A 19,535-nucleotide genomic window follows, 5' to 3' on the forward strand; every position below is an offset into this window, starting at 1 on the left:
TATTTTACAAACAACTTTAAATTAGTGTAATTCCTCGTGTAAATCCTCGTGAATCATCCTGTATACCTGATGTGAAGGTGAATGTTGGCATGTCTTCGTCTCTCTAATAACCGATAAAGGTCAAGTTCCTCAATCGGAAGGAAGCAAAAAGGTGGAGCAATGGCGCGACGTAAAGCGAGCTCAAGGACAAGGTTAAACAGGAATCTGTCTCAGCAGTCGATGTGCTTTAGCTGTTTAATATAACTGCTTCCTCTCATTTTCATTTAAACAAGTTTGCGACATTAGTTGTTGTCCATGAATTCTTTTTCTTCGTATTTCTAGGAAAATTTTTTATACACATTTTAGATTCCAGCGTTTCAAGCTTATGCTCCCTACTTTCTTATACACTCGCTTCTGCCTGGGTTGGGAGTCAGATTAATTCAGCTGATATGTTGAAGCGTAAATATCGAACCATGATGAGCAACTAATAAAGGGATTCGAATGTGATTATTATTATTATTATTATTATTATTATTATTATTATTATTATTATTATTATTATTATAAAAATGTTTGTGACTATTTCGTTTATATGACGTCATTCCATTTTCGACCAATGAAGTGTAATGAAATTTTGAATTCCAACCAATCACAGTCATACATTGTGATAATTTCTGTAGCTCGAGTTATCACTATCAATTTATCGCATGGTCGTTCTTTTGTTTAGTCAGTGTCGTGAACTGTTTCCACGTAAATCGATGAGCATGAATCCATTGTACTAAATAAAGTGCGAAATCTTACTTCCACATCTACATCTTCATCTTCTAATTCCATGTCCATTGTATCTAAAGAAAATGACACTCCTTCATAACAATTGTTCATTTAATTAATGTATTAATAATGTTATTTGTAATTAATACTATAAAATGTCTAAATTAAATTATGATTTCAGCAGATAATCAAAACGTAGTTCTGTTATAACAAGAGAAAAGCGCAGTACATGTAATTAACATTTTTAATCCTGTATTTCGCTTTTCTCAATTGGTATTACTGAATAACATTCAATTCCTTTATTGAAGTAATCGATATTCATTTATTTCGACTTCACAATATTTGAATAGGTTAAGTATTAATAAATATACAATTATTATCATTTTGTGAGCGAATTTTAGGGACATATTATTTACATTTTTATTTTATTCACGAAATAGTCCTAATAAATGTCACTCGAGGTCTGAGATTACTATAGATAATATTAAAAAAGTGTGTCGCGTCGTCCCTTTAGTAGGCCAACAGAGCTTCGCCTACTTTAAAAGCCAAAGAGTCTTCGTGTTTTCCATTATATGCCTAACTTTTATGTATTATACACTCAAAGCTTCTCAAAAACATGTTCAAATCCAGAGGATTTGTTCTCGAGGTTACGACACTTTATACAGGAACTTGGTCAAGGCATCGAGGAGCCGGTTTCTATGACGTCAATTCGAGTGAGAATAGGTTGGAACCTAATTTGCAGTGTAAAATACTTTCACTGAACTGCATCTTGCGTGCTTTAGTAGATGGGTGATTTTAAAAACATACGTGAATTGGAAAATATAAAATAATAAATGTCTGTACACGATAATATAATAAGTAGCGTGCAAATTAATCCGAACACGACATATTTTTACATTTTCTGTCATTGTTGGCCTCACAGCTGCTCATACCGCTTTAATTGACATCTGTAGTACGTGTAATTCCATTGTTGAAGGTCTGTCGCTATTATTATTTTTTTTTTTTTTATAATATGTGACTTTTGCCTGTCGTTTTGTACTTATAAGCATTTCAGTTGTGTTGAAGACTTAATACTGCAATCCTGTGTACATTCTGTCGTCTTCACAAATGGATACAACTCCACGAAAACGGTCTAAAATTATAACATTAGCGGAGCATTCTTCTATGACACAGAGGCAAATTGCTGCAGAATCTCACATCGCTTTGGCTACTGTTAATTCGATCATAAAACGATACAGGGAGACTGGATCCATCACACCCCAGAAAAAAGGAAACTGTGGCCGGAAAAGGAAGACTTCACCTGCAGATGATCGTTTAATTGCCAGGAAAAGTAAATTAAATCCTAGACTAACTGCTGTCGACTTAACCCGCGAGTTAATGGCTACCACTGGGGCGAATATTCACGTCACAACAGTGCGGCGTAGGCTTTTGGAAGCTGGACGAAGGGCTCGTAAGCCTATTAAGAAGCAACTGCTAACCCCTGTTATGTGCAAAAAACGTTTAATGTGGGCAAAATTACATCAACACTGGACAGTGAATGACTGGAAGAATGTACTTTTTTCCGATGAGTCTCATTTTGAGGTCCACGGCCACCGTGTTTCTTACGTACAGAAAGGATCCGAAAAAGTAACAGCAGCTCATCTCCAACAAGCACCCAAATACCCCCTTAAAGTAATGTTTTGGGGTTGTTTTACACATGAAGGGCCTTGAGCATTAATACCTATCAAGGGAATGATCAATTCTGACAAATATATTCACTTATTGGATACCCCAGCTGCAAAAATTATTTCCGGATGGCAGAGGTGTGTTCCAACAAGACCTGGCACCATGCCATACGTCTCGAAAAACTACAGAATTCTCCAACAAGAAGAATATTCAGGTACTCCCCTGGCCAGGCAACTCACCCGACATCAACCCCATTGAGAACTTGTGGTCAATTTGCAAAAGAAGAATGCAAAAAATGGATTGTTCTACAAAGGAGAAGATGATTTCTGCCCTCATTGGTGTATGGTTTCGCGATGAAGAAATGAAGAATATTTGTGGGAAATTAGTGGAATCCATGCCAAATCGTCTCAGAGCTGTTATTAGGAACAAGGGAGGCCACATAGATTACTGAGGTATGTCTTAGATCCTTTTTTTATCCCGTTTGAGTGTTTTTGCATAAGTAATTACGTTGTTCGGATTAATTTGCACGCTACTGTATAATATAATATAATATAATATAATATAATATAATATAATATAATATAATATAATAGACCACAATATGATATAATATAATATAATACAATACAATATAATATAATACAATCTGAATAATTTCCAATTAGAATGTTACCCTTGACGATCTTCCGCAACAAATCATTGACATTTTTGTACGCTCTACATCAGCGGTGACCAAAGCGGGTGTCGTGATTACATCGTGTAATCACAGACATTCAAACGGGTACGAGGAGTTTTCTGTACATTGCTGTGTGTTTAATTCACGTACTGAAGGCAAGCAGTGGCGGTATCATGTCGCTCTACAAACTCTGTCTCTACAAGCAGTAAAGGATGAGAGGGAGAACTTTTTTCTTGTTCTGTCGGACAAAATGTAATATGTTTACTTTGCTCAGCGGTTCAATTAGAAGTATATACAAGCTTTAATTGCCACGCCGAATAATGTATTATTATTATTATTATTATTATTATTATTATTATTATTATTATATTATTACTGACCACTAAGTATGTGTTTCTATAATTCTTCTGTACGTGCATGGATATTGATATTTTTAGATCTTCTCCCTGGAAGGATAAAATTATAAGGTTTTATCTCAATTTTAATCTTCTTAATCGTTAGATGAGGGTAACTATTTATTAGTTATTAATTTAATAATAATATTGTAGAAAAACTGATTCAATATTATGTGTTAACGAACTGTTAAACGTCAGAATTTGACATGTCTTAAATCATAGCCAGGAAGAGAAAGGTGAGATAAATAAATGCAAGGAAGTCGGCTACCTAATGGAGTTTGAAATATCTTGTGTTCTAAAGCCTTTTAATAGAACAGAATTTCTCAAAAGAGTGATGATTAAAATAGCTTAAATAACTTGTCCATAAGAAGTTTTTAATTTCGAAAAACTACGAAGTTCTCGATTAGGTATCGAGAGAAGAATTTAGAAAGTTTGTGATTATATTCAAGATGAAGGTTAAAAAATTAAGCAAGAAAAATGGTAGCCTATGTTATTCACTGGCTCTTGATGACAGCAGTGACCATACTGATAGAGCTAAGCTTGAGATTTTTATCCGCGGGATTGATCAAGATGTTAGTACAGGAAACACCACTGGTTGTAGTTTTCATGCCAAGTACTTTTCCTCCGTCTTCTTACATCATAGATAGTCTGTCGCATGTAATCACTGCAACTCGAGTTTTGGTCACCGCTGCTCTACATGAATTAATGTTGAAGGATGGGCTTGGTATAAGTGAACATGTTGGTTTAGCCACGGTGTTACTCAGAAAAATACATACACACAAAAACACATCCAAATGAAATTCTCAACACACAACTCAATTTCAGAACACACACACTCTTTGACTCCACATTACACTACACAAACACACCCCACAGGAAACAAAACAAAAGGCGCCAAGACCAGCAACAACCAGTTCTGAAAAAGAAACATGTTAACCAGCTACGATAGAATTTAACACGAGAAAGACATAAAATACATATTCCGAAGTGATATAGTGTTAAAAGTTATGTAATCAAGATGTACAAATAGCTTAGTTTAAGGATTAAGTAGGATGAATTGTAGACATTTAAACCGAGTCTTAATTAGCAGAAGAAAGAAGTCCTGAAATGTTACATAAACTGAGTTATAGTCTGAAGTCCTTTTACAGTGCATTTATTTTGCTAGGGCTCACTCGTGAAAGCGGCTTTGAACAGCGCAGTTGCCCACACACGGCCAGATGAGCGATCGGCTGAGAGTCAAGAACAAGCGAGATAAACTTTAAAATAGACAGTTTTTTTAAATATGAAGTTTAAAAAAGATTACCTTTTCAAAGACGATGCTGAATATGTTCCCCATTTGCTGCGAGACAGATGTTGTTGCGTTTAAACCGATCTTGATTCATACATTGCAAATCTGCTTCCGAAATATTGACTATTCTTTTCGTATGTTTTGTGACACCTTAGATTTGATTTATTATCCAATAGCAATTACATAGTTTTGAATTTGTTCACTATTTTATTAACTGTTCTCATATTACGTGGATAATTTACAGGAAATCATTCCCGAAGTTCTCTACGATACTGGGAAGTGATTCCTTTTTAAAAATTTAAAACAAATTAATATTCTTTATTCGCTAGTAAATCTTAATCTTAGTACCATGTCGCAATACAATAGACACAGAGAACTGAAACCGTACTGTACACGTCTCTCAAAACAACCGATCCTTGAATTATGCCACCTTATAACTACCTGTCTTCTCGGCTTGCGCTCACGTAAGTGCCACCACCGTATTCCGCATAGTAGCGAGCCCAAGTAAAATAAATGCACTGTAGATCAAAAGCATAGGCAGTGCGTAAGTTAATGAGGAGGACAATGATGAATTTTTAACATTTCCTTGTATCTTGTTGCAGGAGATCCGAAGTACAGAATTCCACCGCTGGATCCAATTATACTTGACGAATTAAGTGTAAAAAAAGGCTCAAATAATTTTGGAATGGAATTCATTGCCACTAAGGCTGAATTAACAGGCCTCAAAGATGTTACAGTGAACGCCATCAGGTGAGTGTACGCATGAGGAAAACAAGAATGTAATTAGTACTCTTATATAATCAATGAGAATGTCATTTTGGAGCAGTAGAGCAGACGTACATTTAGTGTAACAAGTAGAACTCTATGCTGAAAACCAGGTTCAAACCTCACTGAGTGTAAATAGAATTTCACGTAATCAGCAACTGCGTCTGGAAAGGATTAATTCCTTGGGACACTCTTGCTTTTATACACAATTATCTTAGTTTTTCAAAATGCCTTGTTATCCGTATTTCTGAGAATGTAGTAATAGGACATTATTGCGTCGTGCCTTCTTTCACAAATGTGGAATCCACTCGGCGAACTTTCTAAGAACAAATAACTGCAGGTAGGCTATTCATGCAGATTACACCTATTACAAAGTACATAGTCTTTCATAAGTAACGACTCTATCGAAAAATCAACCATTCTGGATAATTTTTTTTTAAACGATGTTCATCCTCACGAGAAAGAACCCTTCCTGGTGCCGTACAGTCCATTTGGAAACAAACATCCTCTCCCCCTGCCACCACCTGGAGCATGGCCTTCTATACACCAAGGATAATAGCACACGGCCATGCCTATACACATTGTTGTGATAGAACTGGAATGATAAAATGCCACGCAGCCGTTTAACGTTATTTCAGAGGAGAAAAATTGCTGCCTCGTTTGAACTTGGAAACAGTATCGCACAAATTAAACGTTTATTCCGTAGACGAAGTATTTCCAGGCACGTGGATCAGTCGCACAGGCCCAATCCTTTGGTCTCCTCGATCACCTGATTTTACTCCCCTGGACGACTTTCTCTGGGGATTCAACAAGAATCGTGTCTATGCGACTAAGCCACACACCATTCCTGAATTAGTGGAAAGAATTGAACACACGATACAAATGGTTACGCCTGACATGCTCACCAGAGTCCATGAAGAGTTGATACGTCGCTTACATTTGTGCATTCAGCAGAACGGAAGACATTTTGAAAATTATACACCATAAATTGTCAATAATTGATACTGTTTTTACATTTATGTGTTTTAATAAAGTTTTAAAACACTAACCATTCTTTCGTTTAATCGCTCTGGCTGCGAAGGGAGGCGGTGTTTGTTTCCAAATCGACTGTACGGCACCGGGAAGGGTTCTTTCTCGTGAGGTTGAGCGTCATTTCAAAACATTATCCAAAATAGTTATTTTTTGATAGAACGTTGATTATGAAAGATCCTATATTTAGATGTCGCTGGAATAAGGACAATGAAGCTACTATATAATAATAATAATAATAATAATAATAATAATAATAATAATAATAATAATAATAATAATAATAATAATCCGTGGCACCACAGCCCTTTAAGGGCCCAGACCGACCAACCGGCTGCTGATCCCACTTTCACATGCCGAAGCAGAGGTGAACGATCATCCAAGCAGAATGGAGGTATCGTGTGGTTAGCACGATGATCTCCCCAGCCGTTATAGTTGGCTTTCGCAACCGGATTTCGTAGCTCCCCAAGTGTATCACAATGCTGGATGGGCACCGGTCCCATACACTGGCCGAAATAATATTGAAAATTGCAGGTAAAACCGAAGTAGTTCGAGAAATTCATTCTCATTAACATGTTATCTCTACTACAAGATTTAGAATTTGCAGGTATCGAGTTTTAAATTATGAATTGTATCAGTAATGATTGTTAGTTGGGAGGCCGGAGTGAAAAAGACCTTTGGGGAAGCCGAGACATAGATGAGAAGATAATATTAGAATGGATTTGAGGGAGGTGGGATATGATGGTAGAGACTGAATTAATCTTGCTCGGGATAGGGACCAATGGCGGGCTTATGTGAGGGCGGCAATGAACCTCCGGGTTCCTTAAAAGCCAGTAAGTAGTAGTAGTAGTAGTAGTAGTAGTAGTAGTAGTAGTAGTAGTAGTAGTAGTGGTAGTAGTATCAGTAATGATTGGATTCTAACGCAGTGCATTTTGTACCACTGTTCAATCTTAAACAACCCCATAGACATTTTGAACCTTTATGCATAAGTCAGAGTAGATGTGTGAAGTTTAGAGGCGATTCGATAATATTACTTTTCCCAGTTATATGTCTTAAAGATTTCGGCATTCATAACATCAAAAATAAGGATGAGGTGTAGGCCTACTTAACACAAGCAACTTTTTCTTCCTTGATTTGAACGGCGAGATTAGAAGATGTGAATCCATTTTTAGGAATGAAGTTTCGTAGTTGAGCTAAATTTACTTCTCTATCTTAAACTCTGTTATTAAATTTCTCCGCTGAAACACATGTATAATATTACTAATTTTTAGGCTTTCTGTATACCTCACAATTTGATTAAGGTATGTCATTTGGTGTTGTGTGCAGGATCGACCCGAAGAGCCTACACACGGAGTACGCCTTCTCGTTCAAAATTCTCAACATCACGTCCCGTTACAACATCTCCGGCAGGGTGTTGCTGCTGCCCATCACCGGAGATGGAATCGCCAAAATTAATCTGAGTAAGGCTACACAAGTATTGTTGTATAACAAAATTAACATTTCGCTGATGTATGCAGTTGATTTCCATGATATTTAGAGACGTTCTCCAAGAGCTTTCCACTCCACACATCATCTCTGTATTCCTCATCCTTCACTGTTGCTACATCTCGTCACTGGAACTCTCTGCCGCTTGAAGTCAAGGACTGTCGAACTTTGAAATCTTTCAACTCCAAGTTAGAAAATTGTCTTATGACGAGTTACCAAACTAACTTACTGTTATGATAAGTGTTGTATTGCGTGTCTCCACATATTCAGTACATTTTTTTTAATATTATAGTGATATTTAACTTATTTTATCTTTTTGTTTTAATCATATTTCCCGATAATGGTATATCTATAATGCGATAACTTGAGCTATTTATAATCATAATTTTCCTTACTGTGTGTACCTAAAAATATTGTGTTCATTCTATGCTTTGTACTTCATTATTTTATTATTATTATTATTATTATTATTATTATTACTATTGTTATTATTATTACTATTATTATTATCATCAAATTATTGTCTCGTATTTTAAACTTTGGCTCACTGTTCACATTTTATTATGGATTTTCCTTTTTTTTTCCTTTATATTATATATTATGTCTGATTTTCACTAACTTGTTGTTTACATTATATTACGATTATCTACTTCAGTTTTGTGTGTAAAATTGTAGTGTACAGTAGTGGCAAAAAAACCGAACCGACTCTTGCAGCTGATACAAAAGAATCCTGTGCTGTGTATTGTGTCAAACTGTGGTAATTTCAATATGGATAGTGAAGCCAGAGGTATGTACTGCTATTTAATGTAAAAATACGCAGTTATCTTTGCCGAATAGAGGTAGCAATGTAATATTGATGCCAGATGAAAATAAAATTCCCAAAGATTTTTCGTCTGTAAGTTTATGGCACCGAAGGAAACAAAAGACAATAAGAATCGAACAAATGCAATAAATTTCATTGTTACAATTAATTATACAAGATGTATATGTTTTGTGACTAGCAAAATTTGAATCTGTGACTCTGAAATCAGCTACAAGGGTCCGTCCGGTTTTTTTTTGCCACTGCTGTACTTTACTTTGTAAATCTGTAGTGTTTTTTTATTTTATTTTAGTGGGTTATTTTACGACGCTTTATCAACGTCTAAAGTTATTTAGCGTCTGAATGAGATGAAAGTGATAATGCCGGTGGAATGAGTCCGGGGTCCAACACCGAAAGTTACCTAGTATTTGCTCATATTGGGTTGAGGGAAAACCCCGGAAAAAAACCTCAACCAGGTAACTTATCCCGACCAGGATTCGAACCCGGGCCACCTGGTTTCACGGCCAGACGCGCTAGCCGTTACTCCACAGGTGTGGACTAGTGTTTTTTGCATCGCAGTATTACTCCTGGTTGAGTGTTAGAAAAGGCCGTATGGCCTGAACTCTGTCAGGTTAAATAAACCATTATTATTATTATTATTATTATTATTATTATTATTATTATTATTATTCTCGCCGTATGGTGTTAGGGTCTCAATTTATAAGGAACAGATTTCTATGAGACTTTAATTCGTTATTCCTCAATGCAGTATGTTGACGGTTGAAAATCATTTCAATTAAAGACTTTTCGAACTCAAATTTTATTTGACACCGTTGACATGACGCAGAATGGTAGGCTAGATCAGGATCTTCATCTCGGAACATTCAGGATTCGTAGCAAGCTTAATCGACAGTTTGAAGGGGCGAGGAAGCGTTCAGAGGGGACATACGCAGTGAACTTCAGTTGGAATAACATTTCAAGTGCGTCCTACTCGGCAAAGTGTTTGCAATGGAGGACGACACAAGTGAGATCGAACGGACGACTACCATACTTGAGAACGCTTCGATACGCATTTATGTTTATGTGTAACAAAAATATAGTTAAGGTTCCTTAGTAATATCGCAATTTCTCTTATCGGCATGAATTAATGCCATTCCTAACTTTGTGAATTATCTGAGCCACTCGTGTCAAATTTCTAAGTTTCAAAACCAAGACGTTTCTCGCCTCTATAGAGCCGTAGCTTTGCAATTTTCTACTCTCATACTTAAATTAAAAGTTTATTAGAACTTGTTTTTGACACTGTATTTTGTGTTGTCACTTTTCAGACGGCTTGTCATCAGTATACTAAAATTTAAAAATTGTTGGAACTTGTTTTTGACACTGTATTTTGTGTTGTCACTTTTCACACATGTCATCAGTATACTCAAATTTAAATATTGTTCGAACTTGTTTTTGGCACTATGTTTTGTGTTGTCACTTTTCAGACGACGTGTCATCAGTATACTTAAATTTAAAATTTGTTGGAACTTGTTTTTGGCACTGCATTTTGTGTCGTCATTTTTCAGACTACGTGTCAACAGTATAGGCCTACTTAAATTAAAAAATTGTGGGAACTTGTTTTTGACACTGTATTTTGTGTTGTCACTTTTCAGACGACGTGTCATCAGTATACTCAAATTTAAAAATTGCTGGAACTTGTTTCCGACACTGTATTTTGCGTTGTCACTTTTCAGACTACGTGTCATCAGTATACTTAAATTTAAAAATTGCTGGAACTTGTTTTTGACATTGTATTTTGTGTTGTCACTTTTCAGACTACGTGTCATCAGTATACTTAAATTTAAATATTGTTGGAACTTGTTTTTGACACTGTATTTTGTGTTGTCACTTTTCAGACGAAGTGTCATCAGTAAACTTAAATTTAAATATTGTTGGAACTTGTTTTTGACACTGTATTTTGTGTTGTCACTTTTCAGGCGACGTGTCATCAGTATACTAAAATTTAAAAATTTTTGGAACTTGTTTCTGACACTGTATTTTGTGTTGTCACTTTTCAGGCGACGTGTCATCAGTATACTAAAATTTAAAAATTTTTGGAACTTATTTCTGACACTGCATTTTGTGTTGCCACTTTTCAGGCAACGTATCATCATTATACTAAAATTTAAAATTTTTGGAATTTGTTTCTAACACTGTATTTTGTGTTGTCACTTTTCAGACTACATCATGAGTATACTTAAATTTATATATCGTTGGAACTTGTTTTAACACTGTATTTTGTGTTGTCACTTTTCAGACGACGTGTCAGCGGTATACTCGTTTGACGTCCTGAAGAAACTGAATCCACATATCAAGAAGGAAGTCGGGTTGCCTGCCAACACGACCTTTACGTTCGACGTCAAGGGAATGAAAATCCACCTCGACAACCTCTTCAATGGGGATAAGTTTCTAGGTCAGTATACACCGCTCTTATTTGTGTCTCACATACGACTTCTTACTGAAGGAAACTGTGATACATTTAAAGCATTTCACATGCTGTACCAATTTAATACAACATTAATGAATGGGTTACTTATGAAAGGGCCTAAGTCGCTAATTTTGTGAACATGAGTTTGTAATGTAACAACTGCTCTTCAGGTGTAGATACATCGATTTAGATATGAAGAGGACTAAGTTTCAGACTCTAATGCTTAGTAGAATTTGTTATACAATTTTTATTTCAGCCTTAATTTCAAAATTTCGGCCTATAAGCAGTTCTTCTTAAATTACTAACAATTTACTATTCAAGACTTTCTTTCATAAATAACCCATTCATTCATAGTACTGGCTGTGTACGATTAAATACACTAATTTGTATTGCATTTTGAGTAAATAAGGAAGAAATTAATAAAAATTTTGTTGAAAGACACCAACCCTTTAAATCATCAAGTTTTAATAGCCCTAAATAGTTAAGGCTAGTCCACAATAAACCGGGAACGGAAGCGAAAACGAGAATGGAAATATTGTTAAAATAAATGTATTTAAATGTAAATAGTAAAGTCAGTATTTGTGAAAGTGTGAGATAAATTTTGTAAATAGCGAATTCAATGTTGAGAAAGTGTTAGTTAAGTAGTGTAAATAGCAATAAGCGTTTGTCAAAGTGCTGGTGTTAGTATTATGTGGACAGTGCATAAAATGAACAAAGAACAAAGTGCTGAGACTAAGTAAAGTTTAACAGGGTTAGTAACCATGTCACGACAGTAGGCTATACACGACAAGCTCACCTGGATTGGCTCACCAAGCGAGTACACTTGAGCCATCCCTGTCGAGTGGATTCTAACCCCACCAGAGGAGGGACATCATGGCTAGCATTCATTTACACGTGAGCATTCACAATTAACTTTCACGTTCCCGTTCCCGTTCCAGGGCTCCGGAAAGCTTCTCGTTAATTGTGAATGCTCATATTTAAATACATTTATTTGAACAATATTTCCGTTCTCGTTTTCGTTGTCGTTTCCGTTCCCGGTTTATTGTGAACCAGCCTTTAGCAGACTTCTATCTGAGTTAGTTTGGAACACATTTTACCGCATCAGGCTTTATAAATGTAATAGCATTGCCACGAGGAGATTACTATCAGTAGCCTATCATTATCACTGTTCTCTTGATATCACAGCTGTCGATTTATTTTAATACAACTAGGTCAAGGAGAGCTTTGAGCCACTTAATTGCGAAGCCTTGACAATTATTATGCTCAGATGGAAACTTTCGGTACATTTATTATTACAGCTCGGATTTCGTTCATCTTCTGTGTTGCTAAATATTGCTTGATCGTCTGCAAACAATATGGTGGTTAAGGCGTTGTCATTTATATTAAAATGATTTTTTTCGCATTTTAAGAAATCATTTCAAGTGCTTCTAGCAGGAATTACCAATGAAATTCGGAAAAAAAAAAAAAAAAAAACACCGCGGCGGTTGCTGTCGTCTGCGATACAACGAACTTTTCTGTTGATTTTCGAGTTCGTTATTTCTTTTTTCCTGATTATTATATGTTTATATAAGTTGTGTTAACCCTCGCTAAGTGGTTTTACATTTTATTTTTTCAGTCTTAGTTTTATTTTATTAATGTTAATATTTATATTTTATTATTATTATTAATTAATTAATTAATTTGTATTACTATCTTTGTTTTGTCTCCGTCACTGTTATTCTATTATTACTATTATTACTATTAATATTATTATTATTATTATTATTGTTGTTGTTACTATTATTTCTATCATAAACATTATTATTGATATCTCTAAAATTTATGTAGACTCTACTGGACTGTACCCGAGTACAAGCATATCCTCATTTTGGGTTTCTATTCAAATATACCACTTCAAATGTAAATTATGAATAAATTTGAATTTGAATAGGCTGTATACTGTCGTGGCGGTATAAGGAATTGGTGGTTCAATAGTCGCCTGTTAGTAGCGCCACAGACGCGCCACTCACGCGCCACTAAAACAGTGTCCCGACTGTGGCCCCGTCTGAAAACTACAATTTAATTCTACATATCGCGACTGGAAGCGCCAATTTTAGTGGACGCCATTAGCGCATTAGCGAAGCCAACCATTCAGACCGTCTACAGCGCCACTATTTTGTGGCTGTGGCTGTGGCTGCATCTGAAGGCTCCCATTTAATCCATTATTCACAAGCTGCAGCGCTTCAGCAGCGAAGCGAGGCTCTTAATGTTAAAAATTCGCAAAGCTTTAAAAAAATATAACATGTCATTTTTCTCAAAATGGACTTCGGTTGGTTGGAATCTGCCGTTATTATTCCGAGCACCTCATAATAGTTGACTCCTAATTCGACTTCTGATACAAGACAAAAATTTATATGTGTATTTCTATTTCACATCGAGCCTTCGTGAACTTCTTAATGGGTGCAAGTAACGTTTTGCAGTTTGTTCGAAGTTAGTGGGTTTCGTTTATCAATATTGCACAGTTCTTTTGAAACAAATATGAGAATAATTTCAAGGGAAAAATTGTTCCGGGGCCGGGTATCGATCCCGGGACCCTTCACTTAGCGCACGATTGCTCTACCGACTGAGCTACCCCAGGAACTACACACGACACCGTCACAATTCTTCCCTTTATATCCACACAACTCAAATGGACTGACAAGACGCCAGAACCCAACTTTGAGTGTACACAATTCTATGTGACTTAAATTGTGGTTTTCTGTTAACGTAACAATTCTGTATCACTTAAATTGTGGTTTTCTGTTAACGTAACAATTCTGTATGACTTAAATCGTGGTTTTCTGTTAACATAACAATTCTGTATGACTTAAATTGTGGTTTTCTATTAACGTAAAAATTCTGTGTGACGTATTGTGGCTTTCTGTTAACGTAACAATTCTGTGTGACTTAAATTGTGGCTTTCTGTTAACATAAAAATTCTGTGGGACTTAAATCGTGGCTTTCTGTTAACGTAACGTTAACATAAAAATTCTGTGGGACTTAAATTGTGGCTTTCTGTTAACGTAACAATTCTATGGGACTTAACGTAACATAAAGCCACAATTTAAGTCATACAGAATTGTGTGCACTTGGGTTGGGTTCTGGTGTCAACCTATTTGAGTCGCGTGGATATAAAGGGAAGAATTGTGACAGTGTCGTGTGTAGTTCCTGGGATAGCTCAGTCGGTAGAGCATTCGTGCGCTAAGCGAAGGGTCTTGGAATCGATAACCGGCCCCAGAACAATTTTTCTCTTGAAATTATTCAAGCCTGCCTCACAAGGAGCTTCTACCTGAAAACCAGATTTGCAAAATATTAGAATAGCAGATTCTGACGTATATAATATTGATGAACAGAATACCGACTGTATCTTCACATCTATTTCCTGATTCGTCAAGGACCCAATTGGGTGTTACTGGCCTCTGGGTCAATATCACATTTGTTTATCAGAAAGTATACTTTGAATTTGAGTTCGGGGTTCTAAACGTTGAACGCCGATGCCATAAATATAATATTCGTACTTTGACCGTATAGTCACTAATTGATTTCTATACCTTTCTGTGATTATAGTCGTATCCTGTCTATTGCAGGCGAAAACATGAACCACTTCCTGAACGAGAACTGGCAGGAGCTGCTGAAGGAGATGGGGCCAGCAGTGGGGGAAGCACTAAACCAGTTCATCACCGCAATGCTCAACAACATCTTCGAGCTCGTTCCCATAGAGGAGTCCCTACCTGATCTGTGATACTTCATCTCCTAGCCAAATTTTCTTGCATTACAATATTATGTCTCATCCACGATTGGACCATTCACAATGGGATAGCGAACTAATCTTGGCTCATTAGAAAATGAGAAACGTTAAACATTGGAATTTTCATCTATTTATATAACCAGAAATGTTAACTTTATTAAAATTCTGCAAGTGCGTTCATTTTGACAGTCATATACATACGAAGAAGCGCCTTTACTGATGTCAAAACAGGACTTCATATTGGCAACGGTTTACTAATTTAAAGCGAGATTAAAATAAATTACATTTAAATATTCACTTATTTGTCTAATGGCTAGTACATGATATTTACTATCATTGACTGAGGAAAAAACAAGAACGTGGTGAACAAAAGTACGGATTAAGTAATTAAAAACATTCGGGCTCTGGCTTCCCAGTAGCGGTCGACTTCCTTGGAAGATTTCAGAGCAGGGTATTTTCCAAGATGTTGTCTATCCATGTCTTCCTGCTGATGGCACAAAATGCAGGATGCTGATGGAAGGATACCAAGACGATTGAGGTGTTTACCCAGGATGTCATGTTCAGTGTTAAGACGAAAGCTTGCAACTGCCAGTCTTCTGGGTTCAGGAGGTATATCCTTCAGTAATTTCCTACGTTGTTGCGAAATGTTTATGTCCAGTTCTTGTTGGTGATTATTTTTTTGTAGTTGCTTGATATATTGCTTTACTGAGCTAAATGACAAAGGTTTCCGTGGGTTTATTTTGAGACTGGCACCCTTCTTGGCTAATATGTCATCCTGTTCATTCCCATGTAGATTACATTGTCCTGGGATCCATTGTAACACAACTGTTTTGCCACGTTCTTTTAAAGTTGCAAGTATTTTTTTGACATTTATTTACACTTAAATACAGTATAATATGCATATAAAATCCAGAAAAATTAACTCGTAAATATTATTAACATAATTCTTATAATAGTTTAAAGGAAGAAATTTTACAAGGAAAATAAGCCGTACAGACAGCATATATTTTCAGTGTTATGAATGCAGAAAACTTTTGTGTTCTTCAAATAAATTGTCATTAGTATAATACAGAAATACATTTTGTACAATGCAAAAATTACTAGCAAAATAAAGTTCTCATCTAAACAGAACATTTCTGACTGTTACTTGTGGAGGCAGAGTATAACATTGATATCATATTCATGTGTTCATGGAGAAGTGTATCAAATCTAAAAAATATTCTGGATTTATTAATTTGTCCTACAGAATAATATCTGTAATATTGACAATTAATATTTGAGGAGGAAAATTTTCTCCCGCGCCGGGGATCGAACCCGGGTCCTTTGTTCTACGTACCAAGCGCTCTGACAACGGAGCTACGCCGAATTCAATCTACAGCACCGGATCGAATTCTTCTCCTTCAATGTTTCCCTTTGTGGCCTTACTCCAAGTTAGGCATATATGTTGACGTTTATGTCCAATGTCAACTGCCATTATACTGGGCGCACTCAGCTGAGTGTCTTGTTTGGCCGCGGTTCCGGACAATTGGCCACAGAAAATTGGTAACTGGGACAATTGGCCACAGATACACAATTCACCACAAATAGACAATTTGCCACAGATAGACAATTTGCCACAGATAGACAATTTGCCACAAATAGACAATTTGCCACAAATAGACAATTTGTCACACTGAGGTACAAAGATAAATCGATGACTTCCAGAATCTCTATAATGTGCGAATGGATAAAGAGATTAATAATTTGTAAATTTCACTAAGTATTGCTATTACATGTAAATTTGGCTTCAAAAATGTCCTGCTAGGTTGTGGCCTACAGCTCTCAAGTACCGGATGACGGTGCCTTCTGCCTTGTACCCCGGGTATTCTTCAACTATACATGATATTCGTCTGTCCATGTCGATGTACTTCCGTTTCATTTGGTAGGAGAATGACCACCTTCCAATCTCTCTATGCATCTGTCCACTTCTTCCACTTCCAACTGCAGTTGCTCCAGCACGTGATAAAAGGAAGGATGCGCTTTATATAATATTAATTTGTGAGAGCCTCTTTTTGATTTTGTGAAGCGAATTTCTTCCGCCATAGTTCCGAATTAGTTTACAGCTTCTGGATTTGTCTTGTGTTACCATAGAAATATATTCTAAATTATTGCGAATTTGAGTATTGCCTTGAATTTTAATGTGTGGCTAATTGTCTTTGATACGAATTTCAATTATGTGGCGAATTGTCTTTGATACCAATTTCAATTATGTGGCGAGTTGCCTCTGTGGCCAATTTTCTGTGGCCAGTTGTCCCCAACCCGTTTGGCCGGGATTCCGCAGTTATATGCACTGCCAACTGTGAGAATATGATGGATTTATTAATTTGTCCTACAGAATTTTTCTCCTATAATATTAATTTTCAATATTACAGATATTATTCTGTAGGACAAATTAATATTCCATAATATTCTCACAGCTAGCAGTGCATATAACTGCGGAATCCCGGCCAAACAAGTCACTCAGCTGAGTGCGCTCCTAGTATAATGGCAGTTGACATTGAACATAAACGTCAACTTATATGCCTAACTTGGAGTAAGGCCACAAAAGGAAACATTGAAGGAGAAGAATTCGATCCGGTGCTGTGGATTAAATTCGGCGTAGCTCAGTGGTCAGAGCGCTTGGTACGTAGAATCAAGGACTCGGGTTCGATCCTCGGCGGCGGAGCGAATTTTTCTCCTCTAATATTAATTAAAAAATATTCATGTGAAACTCAGTTTCTTTGAAATTTGTAAGTAGCTGCAGAGTAAATCAGAAAGAAGCCTTATTGTTATTTGTTTATTTACTTCTTATTCCTTATGCCTCGGTTAGTTAAGATTTCTGCTTGAACTTGGAACTTAAATCAATGTGAAATATGATAGGCCTATGTGTTATTATTAGTTTTCAGATTTCATAAGTCAACAGAGATAATTATATGTTTAAGCAAGTCTTTGTGAATGGTCCTATTTATTAAAACGCTTGTTAGCTTTACATAATATTAGACTTTATATAAGAACTTTAATTAGCCATGTTCTTGTATATATATTTTTTGTTGATGAATTCGAAGTCTTGAACATGTGAAGGTTATTAAGCGATTCGATCTAATGTTAAGGAATGCACATGACAAGATAACAAAGAAGTCTACTAATAATTACCAGACAATGTTTCACCTTATTTTGATCATTGTTATGTGTTGTTCAACATAAATGAATAAATAATTTAAATTTTACCTTAGTTTTTTTATGTTTTGTCGCAATCACATAGGCTACAGTTACTAGAAATTGTATATTATATATTAAAATGAACTTAACAGAGATTTTCTTGTGTCAGTGTTAGTATTAGCATAATTAAATTCTAGAATGGATACCACCAGAGAGAAGGATAATGGATAACCGAACCATAGTTGGAAGAATGATATTCAGGAAGCCTTGAAGGAAAGAACTGCTTAAATACAGTAAAATGGAAATTGGATGCAGAGAAGCAACGCCAGTTGTATTTATCCTAATAATAATAATAATAATAATAATAATAATAATAATAATAATAATAATAATAATAATAATAATAATAGTAATAATAACAATAATAATAATAGTCCACACCTGTGGAATAACAGTTAGCGCGTCTGATAGTGAAACCAAGTGGCCGGGTTCGAATCCCGGCTGTGGCAAGTTACCTGACTGAGGTTGTTTCCGGGGTTTTCTCTCAACCCAATACGAACAAATGCTGGGTAACTATTGGATCTGGAACCTGGACTCATTTCACTGGCATTATCACTTTTATTCTCATTCAAACGCTAAATAACCTAAGATGTTGATAAAGCGTTGTAAAATAACCTAATAATAATAATAATAATAATAATAATAATAATAATAATAATAATAATAATAATAGTTCTTTTTGGCTATCAAACCATTATTATTATTATTATTATTATTATTATTATTATTATAATATTACACTTATATATTATACAGGGTGTTTCAAAGATACGGGGCATAATTTCAGGTATTTCCCACATGTAAACAATCAAAATAGTTCATTACAACATGTGTCCGGAAATGCTTCATTTCCGAGTTATGGACTTCACAACATTGAAATTCACCGGAACGTTTTTCTTTCCGCAGGTCGTTGTCATTACAGAAGATGTTCAAAATGTCCACTTCCTGCTTGAATATAGACCTCACATCGATGTCTCATTGACCTGCGAACACGATCCCAAACTCCAGGAGTATTGAGTATGTCCTCAGAACATGCCACAATTAGATTCCGAAGGGATTCCAAATCAGGCACCGGAGACGAATAAACCAATGATTTTAAATGGCCCCACAAGTAGAAATCGAGAGGGTTCAGATCAGGTGAGCGTGGAGGCCAAGCAATTGGGCCACCTCTACCTATCCATCGATCAGGAAACCTTCGATCCAAGTACCGGCG

General features: G+C 35.9%; 1 protein-coding gene across 1 annotated transcript in view; it reads left to right on the forward strand.

Annotated features, from left to right (window-relative positions):
* LOC138704450 (protein takeout-like) overlaps positions 1-18,330 on the forward strand; it is a 31,183-nt gene extending 12,853 nt beyond the window's left edge. Inside the window, exons 3-6 of the mRNA XM_069832335.1 lie at positions 5,377-5,524; positions 7,895-8,028; positions 11,149-11,304; positions 14,925-18,330. Coding sequence (XP_069688436.1) covers positions 5,377-5,524; positions 7,895-8,028; positions 11,149-11,304; positions 14,925-15,079 — 593 coding nt within the window. The 3' untranslated portion in view covers positions 15,080-18,330. The remainder of the gene's footprint in view (positions 1-5,376; positions 5,525-7,894; positions 8,029-11,148; positions 11,305-14,924) is intronic.
* The last annotated feature ends 1,205 nt before the right edge of the window (positions 18,331-19,535 follow it).

Source organism: Periplaneta americana, chromosome 1, assembly GCF_040183065.1.
Source record: "Periplaneta americana isolate PAMFEO1 chromosome 1, P.americana_PAMFEO1_priV1, whole genome shotgun sequence".
In the NCBI taxonomy this organism is placed as follows: Eukaryota; Metazoa; Arthropoda; class Insecta; order Blattodea; family Blattidae; genus Periplaneta; species Periplaneta americana.